Below are 14,186 nucleotides of genomic sequence, written 5' to 3'. Positions count from 1 at the left end.
CCATTCTCATGAGAGAATTCTGTTCCCCCGTCGTAAATCCATTCACCCAAAATGTTTATACTTCAAAAAGTTCATAAAGAGATTACAAAAGTAATCCACATTAATAAAACCGTTTAATCCAAGTCTTCTGAAGAGACACTATTGATTTATAAATTTAGACACTCATATTTGGTAAAGTAGGCCAATTTTTTTTTATTTAAATGTATAATAAACAGTTAGCATCTTCAGACTAGGCTTCTTTTCTATTTTTTATTCTAGGTGTGTTATGGGATTGTCTTCTATGTACAGGACACTTAATTCTACCTTTGATATCTGCTAAATGTGTTGGTAACTTAGATTTGGTTTTGGCCAAAGATGACGTGGAGACAGCATAATCTTGCCACTTTTAAAGCCTTCACATCAGATTTGCATCTGTGAATTCTGCCTATGTAGGAAGCTCATTAGCTTTTGAAACAGAGCCATAGTCTCTTAGGGCTTCTTTGTTGACTTCCTCAAAGAGTTTGGCCCTGTAAATGACTTGGTATTGCTGACTTAGGTGCTAGCTGTGAGGTACATGTGTGGGGGGTTGGTTTTACGAGAAGCGGCTCAGTAGGGGATGAATTGTTTTGGGTTGGACATGCTGATCTTCTTTTGAAGCAAGTAATGAGTCCAGAGCTTGACTGAACGCTGCGTTTGCCAGAACTGCAGAGTCATTGAAAAAGTAGAGTTGATGTTAACAAAAAGATGACGAATATATGGTTAAGCCTTCAGAGACAACAAAACATCTGCTCTCCCTTTGTGACTCAGGACGCTCTCATACAAATACATGAGTTCCACTAGACTGATACAGATGAGAATCAAACTCATTCATTTCCTGTTGCTGTTGGATCAGCATGCAGTCAGCGCTCATCTTGTGTCTTCACTTTGTTTTGTCTTGTTCATGATAGAAAACTCCTCTGCGAGTGAGTGGGATCTACGTGAAGTCAGTGGTGCCCAATTCTCCAGCAGCCCTCAGTCAGAGACTAAGAGAGGGCGACTGCATCCTCGCTGTCAATGGAGTCAGTCTGGTGGGAATGGACTACCACAGGTGAACACCGAACAACATTGACACTTCTCTAAACATTCAGCATCCTGCCTTACTGCTGAACGGTGTCATATATATATATATACACCAACCAATGGCAGAAAGTTCTGGAAACCGGAGATTTATTTATGCAGTTCTACCTGCTGCCACTAGTGATGCAAAAATGACACACGTCAACTTTAGCTTTCATAACTTCCACTAATACGAAATTGACCACAGTACTGCTTTTGATGCTGGTTTTTTTTTCTGTATTTGTACAATTTTATTACAAATGTCATATTTAACAATACAATCAAAAGTAAAAAATTCTAAATTTGATTTTGTTGAAAGAAAATTAAGGCTATTTTAGGTTTTGATTTATTGATTCCAAAATATTTTGGATGTATTTTTTCTCATTCACATTATTGTCAATGTTTATTGACATGTTGGTATACAGTACAACAAATAGTAGCATGATGTGTAAAGTTCCCCATTTTTGTGTAATACTTCACAATTTAAATAATTATTCTTTATAAATCATAATTTGTTTGTCTTTGCATTATAGTAAAAAAAATTGGGGGGCTATTTTTAGGAATATGACAATTAACTGCGAGTCGGTCAAAAATTGATTCAAATATGTGACGATTCAAATTGGTTGAGATGCTATACAAATCTCTGAGGGGAACTGACTGTCTTTAGAAACTTTTACGCGTTATTTTCTTTTCATCTCGTCTCTGTATATTGTATATTAAAGTGCAGCTCTGCTTGATTTACAGCTGTAACCAAGGAAACACTGTCTCACTGCTGTTCATAAGCGCCCCCTGCTGTCAGAGAGTGAACTGCATCTCGTTCAGATCATCTGCGCTTTCAATTTCATGCAGATATTTTTTTATGTACAGTATAGTTTCACAAAAATAAAGTCAGACCATTCTGATTTTCCTTCGAATTTCGAAATAATACAGTCTAATTTAGTTTAAAAACTACTCATCTTTGTTTGGCTCATGATTAAAATCCAGCGATTGCCTCTCAATTTAAATGGAAAGAGCACAGACAAAGACAAAGTTTGTTCATATAAACATATTTATTTTATTTTTGTAACTTGTTTGATTTGGGGTTTGTTTTAAAATTTCTATTTAGTTTTGTTATATTTAAATTTCCCAAAGAAACTTTAAGCAATAACCTAATTAAATGACACATTTACAGTATGATGTCTTCAGTCTCATTTTCTTGAATCGAATTGTGAGTTGAGTGAATCGTTACATCCATAGCTATTTTCTTAAGCTAAATATAATTTGATATTTCGTTATTTGATTTTAGAGTGAAAAGACTTGGCAATGTTCTGGACAGATTTAGTGAGATTCACTTCATAAGATTTAATAGAGAGGTTTTATAGATGAGATCAATGATCTTGGCACTAAATGCTCTGTCTTTTCCTGTCAGTGGAAGAGAACTCATCCGGACGTCCAGAGATTCGCTCCAGTTACTGGTGGCCAAAACTGAATCCGGGAGCTTGATCACCAGATGCTGAGGAACGAAACAGACTCGTCGGGATGATTGACTGTATCTTTGGACTGATCGTTCCTCACTGATTCATTCAGTCAGATCTCAGGAACTGGAACTCAGATGTATTCCTGTCCATTCAAAAGGATTCATTAATATTGCTGTTTGTGTTCTTGCTCTTGTTGCTTCTGCTGGCTTTGTCTCTTTGTCTCTTTGTCTCCGGCTGTTGTTGGTGGATCTGTCAAAGTCTCAAATGGCCTGAATGATATGTTGATTTCTTATTTTTATAGTAGCAGTTATTTAACACTTTTCTTGGTTTCCTTTTTGTGACATAGTTAACCAGATGTTTTCTGGTGTTTTCTTTATGTTTAGGATCTGTCCGTCTGTCATTTTCTGGTTTCCTGAGAAATGTTGTGGTCCAGACGGGGTGTTTTCAGTTTCCCTAAAGCTCAACCTGGAAGAGCAAGAGTCACACAAACCCATTCTCTGTTCATGACATCCAAATACTGCTGGAAATATCAGTCAGAACTACATTTGTTTTTAGTCCGTTTTTAATATTTAGCCAGTCTCACTATAAATGTATTGATCTTGTGAAACTATGTACCATTTTCACATGGATGCCATTGTTATTATATTGTTTTTAATACTTGTGAGGTTCCTGATGTCATAAATGATGTTCTTCCTCAGTTCCAGAGAAACAGTGTTATATTGTGTCATCAGTGTTCATGATGGCATTAAAAAAGCATTTGTTTGTCATATTTATATTGCTGTTAATGTAATGCTTGTATAATATTTGATTTCCTGAAGGAAGAGAGATAAATTGGTTTTGTCTGTTGTTGACTTTCAATCTGTTTAATTTTAATTTAATTCCATTCATTTTATTAACATCTTGTATGCATATAAACTCCATCAGAAGATCTCCTAATCCTTCTGGACGAGATGATCAGGCCGTTTCTTGAGCTCAAGAGTGAGTCTGGATGAAAATGCTGCTCACTGCAAAGCTCAAAGCCATTTATAAAGCTAAAGAAGTGTCCAAAACCCTTCTATATATATATATATATGAATAATATATAATAACTGGACACAACTCTCTAAATAAAATATGAAGCAAAATAAGGTCATATGACAAAATGTGTCCAGCGATGCACAGTAAAGCACTACATCAATCCCTCAATCATTAAATCATTCATTAAGACTAAAATATCACGATCTCCTGAGATACGGCCTGAGAAACATGACACAATACTGGAGACAACACATGAGGAAACTCTCATTTATACACATCACAAAACCAGTTTCTCATTCATTTTGAACAAGTTGCGATTGCTTTTGTACATTCATGCAATTGATTACGCACATTTATCTGCGGTTTCCTACATTATCAGTTGCTCATGTCATGTTGCTCAAAATGTATTATACAGTTTTCTGTGCAACAGTCTTACCCCCCAAAACATCTAGTCTTTAGTTCATCGTATAAGTCATTAAATGCAAAATGGTTAATCTAGTTGTCATAAACTGCCAAGCACACTTTTTATATTTATTTTTACACATTATTATTAGACTTTTGTCCATTTGGCTTGAATTGTGCAAGTGAATCTTGACTAATGAAGAAAATGTAGATGATAAACCAATGATAAACCATTTCTCTGAAATAGCTCAAAGGTTCATCTCATGAATCTTCAGTTGAAAAGCTTATACTGTAAAGACAGAGGACAACACAAGAGTTACACATTCTGAAAATTGACTTATTTCCATCTTTGTGCCCATATTTCTTTTTCCTTTTCTATATCACAATGGCATTGTAAAGTTTTTTTTAATTATTTTTTTATTCCTTGGGTCAGACCACTAGTAAAAGTGTAACTGTGAATTCTATCCAGTCTCTTTCAATCAACATCCCACATACAGTAATGTGTAAATGTGTACGTTTGAAATGTATATATGGCACACAAGCATATGGCATATTGTTCAATACAGAGGTTTACATCAGAACATCCCTCCAGAGTAAACTGTTATATTGACAACATGACTAAGTGATTTGACTGTCTTATCCGTAAACTATGATGGCACTGATATGTTCATTGACACAGATATTTATTTTTGAGAGATGAACGAAGGATTTTGAGCAAGAGAGCGGCTTTTGCAGGTTATCCATGGTGTTTTGCTTTTTGTACGAGTTGTATATAACACATCTTGAGCGACATGACATTAGCAACTGATAATGTCGGAAACCGCAGATAAATGTGCATAATCAATTGCATGAATGTACAAAAATTAATCTTTATAATTATTTTGATAGATGTCCCACATCCATAGAATGATGTTTCAGTTAGTTTTTCACCATAAGCAGATATTAATTCACTCTTAAAAACATATTCTTTCAGTCTTGTAAACAGAAATGCATTCATTAGTATAAACAGATATTCGTTCACTATAAACAGATACTCTGTCTCCAGTATGAACTGATATCTGGATGATGTTTGTCTCTCTCTGCTGGACTGAACAGACACTTTCTGAGGATTAGAGAAGAAACCATGAAGACAAAGCAGAAGTTACATTAGATATCTCTCATTTATGCTTATGGCAAATGCTTTCTTACCAACGCTGTGCAGAAGACAATGCATTTAAAAGACATCATTAACGCATTTATCATTTTCACAATAACTGCAAACTGCAGAACATTTCAAGTAGCAAGTGTGAGCCAGAAATGAAGGGACTCAGATGTTGATTAAATTTAATGGGGAAAAACAACTTATCAATATTACAATATAATATTAAAACATCTTCAATATTGGAAATAATCAACAGAAAATATTATTGAAAAAAAATGTATTAAATTTGTGTCCCTAAAATTAATTAAAAAAGGGTTTAATTAATTTTAATGGGGTAAAAATGCTCATACTAAATTTTATAAATATTGCATTGTACTATAAAATATCAAAAATACTAAAATATTATTGATCAGAAATTTATTAAATAGCTTTTCCAAAAAATAAATAAATAAATAAATAATAATAATTATAAAATAAAATAAAAACATTTTGCATACCAATTTGACCCAAAAATCAAGTAATCTTAATTGAACAAACAGCTCATAAAAATTTTATAAATATTGCAGAGTATCATAAAATCTCCTCAAATTTTGAAATAATCAGCAAAAAATATTATTGTACAAAAATGTATTAAATTGATTTTCCTGAAAAAAACAACAACATTTTGAGTACCAAGTATGACCTAAAAATTAAGGAACTCAGATATTATTAAATTAAATGTGGAAAAAATAGCTCATAACATTTTATAAATATTAAATTATATGATAAAGAATCCTCAACATTTGAAATAATCATCAAAAATATTATTGAAAGGAAAATGTATTAAATAGATTTTCCAAAAAAATAAGTAAAATAAAAGGAATATTTCAAGTAGCAAGTGTGACCCAGAAATGAAGAGCCTCAGAGATCTTAATGGAACAAACAGCTCATAAAACCTGTATAAATATTGCATCATACTATAAAATATACTGAAAATTCCAATTAATCAGCAAAAAATATTACTGAACCAGAATATATAACATAGATTAAAAAAAAAATCAATTTCAAGTAGCAAGTGTGACCCAAAAATTAAGGGGTTCAGGGTTTAATTCATTTTAATATGGGGAAAAAATGCTCATACAATTTTTTTGTAAATATTGCAAAGTATCATAAAATCCCCTAAAAATTCTAAATAATAATAATAAAAAATATTATTGAACAAAAATGTTACATGTTTGTTCCTGAACAAAAAAAGATAAAAGATAAAAAAGGTCTACTAAATGTGACCCAAAGTTTAATGAGCAAAATAGCTCATAAATAAATGTATAGAAATTACATAATATCATAAAATATCCTCAAAATTTGAAATAATCAATAAAAAAATATTATTGAACAAAAATATAGTACATTGAAGTTCCTGAAAAATAAATTAAAATAAGTAACATCTCAAGAAGCAAGTGTGATCCAAAAATGAAGGGACTCAGGGTTTAATTAATTTGAATGGGTGAAAAAATAGCTCATAAAGAAAATGTATAACTATTACATAGTATCATAAAATCCTTAAAATTTGAAATAATTGACAAAAAAAAAAAGTTTGAACAAAATATATTAATTTTATTTTCCTATTTTGAAAATGCAAAAGAAAAAAAAGAGTTACATTTCAAGTACGAATATGAACCAGAAATGAGAGGCTCAGGGTTTAATTAATCTTAATGAGAAAAAAAAAGCTATTAAACAGTTTATAAATATTCCATTGTACTATAAAATAGCCTCAAAATTTGGAAAAATAAACAAAAAATATAATTGAAACAAAATATATAACATTAAAATATATTTAATATATATAAAAATATTATTAAAATGATGTTCCTGAAATGAAGAGACTTAGAAGATTAAATGTTTTAAAATAATTTATTTAAAGTCAAGTTTGCATAAACACTCTTTTTCTCTAGCAGTAATTTGAATGTTAGTTTCAGACATGTAATAATAATAATAATACTAATGTTAATAATAATGATGATGATGAAGTAATTGGAGTCTGAATTCTGCTGATTGTGTCTCTCTGCTGGAGTGTGATGAGCACATCGCTGTGGTCGTCCTGTGGTTCAGGTGGATGCTGGTGCTGTTTGAGGAGAGACCCCCTCATGTAAATGGAGCTTTTAGTGTCCAGCGATACACAGTAAAGCACTACATCAATCCCTCATTCATTAAATCATTCATTAAGACTAAAATATCATGATCTCCTGAGATACGGCCTGAGAAACATGACACAATACTGGAGACAACACATGAGGAAACGGTCTCGTGTCTGATATTCAACTTCCTGAAGACTGAGATTCTCCCTGAGCTCAGATGAAAACACACACTTTCACACGGTTTGACGCTAATAATGTGTGTAAGAGTGTGTGTGTGTGTGTGTGTGTGTGTCAGTCAGTGTGTGACACAGAAACACTGAAGAGTTGTAATTATCAAGTCTAAATCCAGCGTGTAGTGGCTGAGTGAATGTGTGTGTGAGTGTGTGTAAGTGTGTGAGTGTGTGTGTGTGTGTGTGTGAGTGTGTGTGAGTGAGTGTGTGCGTGTCAGTCAGGTGTGTGTGTGTTTAATGTGACACAGAGACACTGAAGAGTTGTAACCAAGTCTAAATCCAGTGTGTAGTGGCTGAGTGAATGTGTGTGTGAGTGTGTGTGTGTGTGTCAGGTGTGTGTGTGTTTAATGTGACACAGAGACACTGAAGAGACTGGATACTCAAGTCTAAATCCAGCGTGTAGTGGCTGAGTGAATGTGTGTGTGAATGTGTGTAAGTGTGTGAGTGTGTGTGTGTCAGAGACGCTGTAGAAGGACAGAGACCCCCTCGACTCGTCCACATATACTCCTACTCTCTTATAGGAGACTCGAGCTGCAGGTATGAGAGTTTTCTTACGATTGTGATGGACACTGATTGTGTGATCAGAGCAGATCAGACACCAGGAGTTTTCATTCAGTCCAAACCTACAGTCATCACTCCTTCCTTTCCTCTTGATTCCTTTATAAGACACTGATATATGAACATATCCACTCCACTCAGTTTCCCAGTAACAGTGTCCAGTCAGAGTCTCTGAACACAGAACCTGACACTCATCAAATCTGTCCGGATGATCAGGATATGACTGTCGCTCATCCACACGCGTCACCTTTCTGTTCTCCTCAGACAGAACGAGATTTCTGTTTGCTGTGTTTGGATCCAGTGTGAGATCACAGGCATCTGAACACAACACACACATTACAACACACACATTACAACAACTGAACAACACACACATTACAACACACACATTACAACAACTGAACAACACACACATTACAACACACACATTACAACAACTGAACAACACACACATTACAACACACACATCACAACAACTGAACAACACACACATTACAACACACACATCACAACAACTGAACAACACACACATTACAACACACACATCACAACAACTGAACAACACACACATTACAACACACACATCACAACAACTGAACAACACACACATTACAACAACTGAACAACACACACTCAAACTGTGTGACTGTTTCTGGACTTACACTTTTGAGGTCCTCCTCTGATCCTGAACTCTCCTCCATGATCCACACTAGAACACACACACACACACACACACACACACACAGAGAGAGAGAGAGAGAGAGAGAGTCTATTACAAACACTCAGAAGCTTGTCTTCATCTCTTTCTTCCTTTGATTGTTTTACACAAACACTCAAGAATATAACTTATTTAAAAAAAAACTGTCTATACGTTGGATGTTGTGAAAGCTTTTTTTTATTGGAGGAGATTCTTTGAAGTGAAGAGTGAAGTAAAGATAAATGAGAAGTGAATATTTCACAGTGAGGTTTGAGGGCATCGTGTTTTGTGACTGTGTGATTTCCCATCATACACTTCCAGTGTCCTCTAGATCCCTGTCAGAAACCCTTATTTGAGATCACATATATTCAGTTAGCCTAATCTTGTACTTTAAAAAAAATATATTTAAATATATAAAATATTCAAAAAAAAAAAAAACAACAACAAAAAAAAAGCCACAATAGCTTATTTGTCAAGTGCAATATATGGACAGTTAATAGTTAGAAAATACTAACACTAATTTACCTTGTTGTTAGAGTTTGCTAGTAACACTGAAAAAAAATAATAATAATCAAATCTTATGATTTTAAAGCATATTTACTTTTAATCAAGTACATTTAGAAAACCAATATTGAAAAACATGAAACTCACAGCAATATCAATACTAGGTAAAATATTTAATCAAAAAAAAAAGAAAAAACTAAAAGTGAATAAGACTGTATCAATGAAGAAACATCAAACAATATAGCTACACTGCGAACGTGAATTTTGAAAAAGATTAAACTCACTCAGCGATGACATTTATATCCATCTAAAATCATTTTAAGTGCAAAGTAACAACGAGGAAAAGACAAATAATAACAACATTACAAAAATGAATATTAAAGTGGATGAAACTCACAGCAATAACATTGCTAATACAGGGCTCCACATTAAGCTTTTACATGAGCTTGTCCTTCGGACAAGTAAATCAATCATTCACTTGTCCGAGTAAAATAGTATACTTGTCCAGGGAAAAAAAAAATTGTTTTGTTTTTTGGCACAAATGTAATTTATCTAATCAGTGCTCTATCAGGTATTACTTTAATAAGTATATTTTTGATATGTGCCTTAAATTTATTACTTTTACACATTAACTTTATAAAGGAAAATATTTTCCTAAACTGATTAAATGCAGATGTCTACATATAAGATGAATTCTCACATGTGATCAATACATTACGCTAGAATAAAAAGACATTAAGGTTGTTATTATTATTAAAATTAAATCAGTATCAACAAACTCCATCTGTCCAAATGAATAAATTATGTTATTAGATTAATGTCTTACTTTTTTGACATACAAAATATGAAATGTTGGAAAAATGCAATGATACTTTTAAATATGATATTAAACCACCAGTAGGGGGTGACAAGTCACTGTCTTAATGAGTGAATCATTGATTCAACCGATTCATTCAAACGGCTGATTCATTCAATAAATGAAGGAAGTAATATAGACCTTAAAAGAAAGGGAAGTAACCGTTTTATAAATGACTCACTGAATCATTGACTCGTTTAAAAATTAATCAATTAGTAACAAAAGACTGTTGCTCGATTCTGCTTTGGCTTTGCTTAGAATTATTTTTGTTTGAAATGAAGTAAAAATCCACAATGTCTCTTAAATGTAAGTCAGTTAATATTTCTTGTTTATTTAACTGATGTATAAAATCAATATCACATTTGCAGTCGAGCTGAAAGCCGGAAAAACATCAATCCTTGTCGTGTGATGTTGCTCATATTATACAGAATATTTATATTTTTTGTATCGCAATGTTTGTTTCTTTGTGTGTGCTGTTCTTATACTTTTGATTTCTCCGCAAGTCAGACAGACTGCACGAGCCTCAACTGACTCGACCTTGATACTGTCAATACATTATCTGTTATTAGTGACCATTTACACTGAAAGTAATAAAATCAGAATCATTCTCTTCAAAGTTTCGGTGATGCCCTAGTTATTTTTTGTTATTAAAATTTAGATCAGGTTACTTGTCCGGTTGGGCAAGTAAAATTCTCTTTCACTTGCCCCTTCACAAAATCCACTTGTCCCGGACAAGCGTTAATGTCGAGCCCTGGATAATATATAAAGACCATTTCCAGGTCAAATATTTAATCTCAAAACACTTGAAGTGCATAAAGGTAGTAACAATGAAGAAATATCAACATTACAAAAATATATTAAAAGGACATGAAATTCCCAGCAATAACTTTGGTAGGTCAAAGATTTCCATTGACAGCAAATTAATCCATGGTAGGCAGAGTTTACACTGAAAAGTGACATTTTGCCATGTCTTTAAAAAAAATAAAATTAAATGATGTCTGAACATCAAGTGATTAAAGGCTGCGTTCCCCTCCATATTCCAATATCTTGCTGATTTCTTCTGAGCGTGATTCTGACACCCCTCCCCCTCTCCGCCGGAAAAACTCGAAGAATCACGAACGTATATAAGCGGCAGGTTTATTAGGAAAAAAATATAAACGTAAAAAAAAAGGAGAATCAATGATTTGTGAACGACTTATTAACATTGTGTAAATAATATGTAATCATGTAATCCAAAAAAAAGTCGCGTGAACAGCGTCCTAACAAGACGAACTCCTGCACTTCAGCTCCACCAAACAATGCTCTGCGAAGACGCTCTTAATCCGGTTCCACTTTCAACTCATTACACGGGAATTCAGCTCATTACAGGGGAAATCAACGACCTCCTGCAGATTTACGTTACCAGGCGCCTTCATCGAACCAGCTTCTCCTGCCCCGGGAACGCAGACTGACTGAGGCTCGCTCCCGCCACAAACATCCATTACCCACAAAGACAAGAAATTCAGCTCACCTTTCCTGATACTGGCCACCTTTCCTGATATCTTTCCAGACTCCTTCTGTCGCCCAGTCGCTGTTCCGAGTGATTTCCCCGTTCATCCCGAAAGCATTTATAACGAACAGATACCTAAGCGGTATTCCTAAATGTATAATCTGATTCAATAAGTAACGAAATCATGAACGTGTGATGATCTGTCTTAGCGTTGTGTGCTCCTGTGCTACAGAGTATGCTAAATGATAGATCAGTCAATCTGCCTGAACGATCCAACCCAAACGTGCTCCAGCTGTAAATCAGTGGCCGAATGGTCTCTATATCATCCCCACACACCATTCCCTTGATCAAGTTCCCATTGGTCAAATTATTATTGTTATAATTATTATTGTCCAAAGATAGAACATACAACAATCAATGAAAGGGATGAGTGCAATTGAAAATACAATTACAGGTTACAAAATCAGGAAGACGTTATAAAAATGATGCAGTGAGTTTATGCAGGGTTTAGCTTCTTGACACTTAAACATTTGTGTAAACAAAACAAAAAGTGCTAGAAAAATGATTATCAAAAAATATTGCTCGTTTTCTAGTTGTGATGACAAATAAAACAACAAATAAGTAGGCCTACACAGCAAATTATCTAGTGTTGAAATCCTAGTGTTGGGGACTTTTAGAGTAAAGTGTTAAAGTTGTGGTGTTGAATTTTAGAGGATTAACAGGCCTGTGTATCTTTTGGTCATTTGATTTTCTATTTAAAAATAAATAATGATAAAAGGTTTGATTTTTGTTTTTTTTGTTTTGTTTAAGAAACGGAAAACGAAAATGTAGCTGGATTTTTCGTATTTTTGTTTTTAAAAAATGAAATTATGCTTTAATATTTGTTTGAATGTGTGGGTGGCACTGAAACGCCCCTTTCATCCTTTCTGTACTGCACCAACAAGCGGCAACCGCAAGCTCAGTTCATTTTCACCAGGAGAGAAGCGGCAGATATATATATATATATATATATATATTTATTTATTTATTTATTTATTTTTTGGACCAAACTTTATTTATTCAATGACATTTTAATTTTACTGTAGGCCTATATGATCTACAATGACATGAAATATGCAGATTCTTAGCCTAATAATTTTATTCTATGCCTGTTTAAGAAAAACCTCACAGGTAGCCTAACATGTTTTCATTTGCTATTACAAACTACAGCAACTGAAGCTTTATCTTGTAGAGTGTAGTCTGCTGCACTTCTCTAATCGGCGGATCCCGATCCACAGCTTCCATCCCGATAACAGGGGAAAGAGTTTCAGCTCCATCAGTTTGGGTCGTAAAACACCCTAAATAACATGAAAACCTTACAAAACTCAACAGGATGTGCTTTCTGCCATCTCAGTCTACATTAACTTCTTTCTGAAACGTCAGAAATGAACCAGACTCATGCATCAGACGAACCATGTCTAGCTGGACATGTCTACTTTTAAAATAAGCCATTTAAATAGAATAATAATAGTAAACATTTTTATATGTAATTCAAATGAAACCAACTAAAGGTGCAGTGTTTCCCGTCTGAACTCATTATCTGTAATGATGTCACACCATCACTATATTCATACAGTCATCTACAGAATTTGTGAACTCAGTTCATAATTCTAAGTAGCCTATAGCCTGTAAAACATTAAAGTAGACTAATTATTAGGAAAACTTAACTTAGTTTAATATACATTTTATTATAAATGTTGGGTTGGGTTTTTTTCAATTTTTTTTTTTTTTTTTATAAATGGCCTAGAATAAAATAAGTAAGCAAAAAATTAGTAGTAGGCCTATATTTTATTCCATGTCGTTGTAGATCACAGGCTAAAGTAAAATTCAAATGGCGTTTTATGAACAAAGTTGTCAAGTCTGCTTTGTCAATAACATGCAGCAGTTGGAAAAATATTATAATATTTTTTTATTTTATTATTAATTTAATTAATTAATTAATTTTTATTATTATTTTGTCTTGCAAGCACCACTAGCAAAGAATCCGCAGGATTAATAAACTCTGCTGTCTGCCGCTTCTCTCCTGGTGAAAATGAACTGAGCTCGCGGTTGCCGCTTGTCGGTGCAGTACAGAAGGGATGTTTCAGCGCCGCCCACACATTCAAAAAAATATTAAAGCATAATCTCATTTTATATCCACAAAAAAAAAAAAATTCTTAAACAAAATGAAAAAACAAAAATCAAACCATTTCTCATTTATCTTTATTTATTTTTAAATAGAAAATCAAATGATCAAAAGATACACTAACCTTAACACTAGTGTAAACAGCCCCCTCTGGTGGTGTAAATACGCAGAGTTAATAGTCACATCCGGGACATTTGCTCGTGTGCACGCCCGTGACCCATCTGAAATATTTTTCACAGACTCCATATAATTTGCTCACGACTCTGCTCGTATGAGGACGGAATACGGCGAAATAAAGTGTATAATCTTACTCATAAAATGGGTTTTGTAATATATCGTTTTATAACGACATTTATTTTCTGTGTGCGCATAAACTTTTCTCAACGACATTTCATTTCGCTCGATATGCGGAACAGACGAGGACGTCATTTATTTTACAAGCACACTTTTTATTTTTATTTTTACACATTATTATTAGACTTT

The 14,186-nt window shown here is 33.6% G+C and overlaps 2 protein-coding genes across 17 annotated transcripts in view; one reads left to right on the top strand and one right to left on the bottom strand.

The window, feature by feature from the left end:
• Positions 1-3,389, top strand: part of LOC127944746 (ras-associating and dilute domain-containing protein) — a 34,531-nt gene extending 31,142 nt beyond the window's left edge. For both annotated transcript variants that reach the window (XM_052540957.1, XM_052540967.1), the window contains exons 15-16: positions 927-1,066; positions 2,483-3,389. In XM_052540957.1, the coding sequence (XP_052396917.1) occupies positions 927-1,066; positions 2,483-2,570 (228 nt within the window). In that variant the 3' untranslated portion in view covers positions 2,571-3,389. The remainder of the gene's footprint in view (positions 1-926; positions 1,067-2,482) is intronic.
• A 3,578-nt stretch (positions 3,390-6,967) lies between these two features.
• The window catches only part of LOC127944675 (NACHT, LRR and PYD domains-containing protein 12), an 83,544-nt gene continuing 76,325 nt past the window's right edge, over positions 6,968-14,186 (bottom strand). For 12 of the 15 annotated variants that reach the window (XM_052540902.1, XM_052540944.1, XM_052540936.1 and 9 more), the window contains 2 exons: positions 8,656-8,702; positions 6,968-8,311 (listed from right to left, as the gene is read on the bottom strand). In XM_052540902.1, the coding sequence (XP_052396862.1) occupies positions 7,764-8,311; positions 8,656-8,702 (595 nt within the window). In that variant the 3' untranslated portion in view covers positions 6,968-7,763. Of the gene's footprint in view, positions 8,431-8,597; positions 8,703-9,207; positions 9,242-14,186 lie in introns of those variants that run through there. The other 3 variants (XM_052540840.1, XM_052540929.1, XM_052540934.1) reach the window with 3 other exon arrangements.

Source organism: Carassius gibelio, chromosome A3 (genome assembly GCF_023724105.1).
Source record: "Carassius gibelio isolate Cgi1373 ecotype wild population from Czech Republic chromosome A3, carGib1.2-hapl.c, whole genome shotgun sequence".
Taxonomy (NCBI): Eukaryota; Metazoa; Chordata; class Actinopteri; order Cypriniformes; family Cyprinidae; genus Carassius; species Carassius gibelio.
This window is presented reverse-complemented; position numbering and strand designations above follow the sequence as displayed.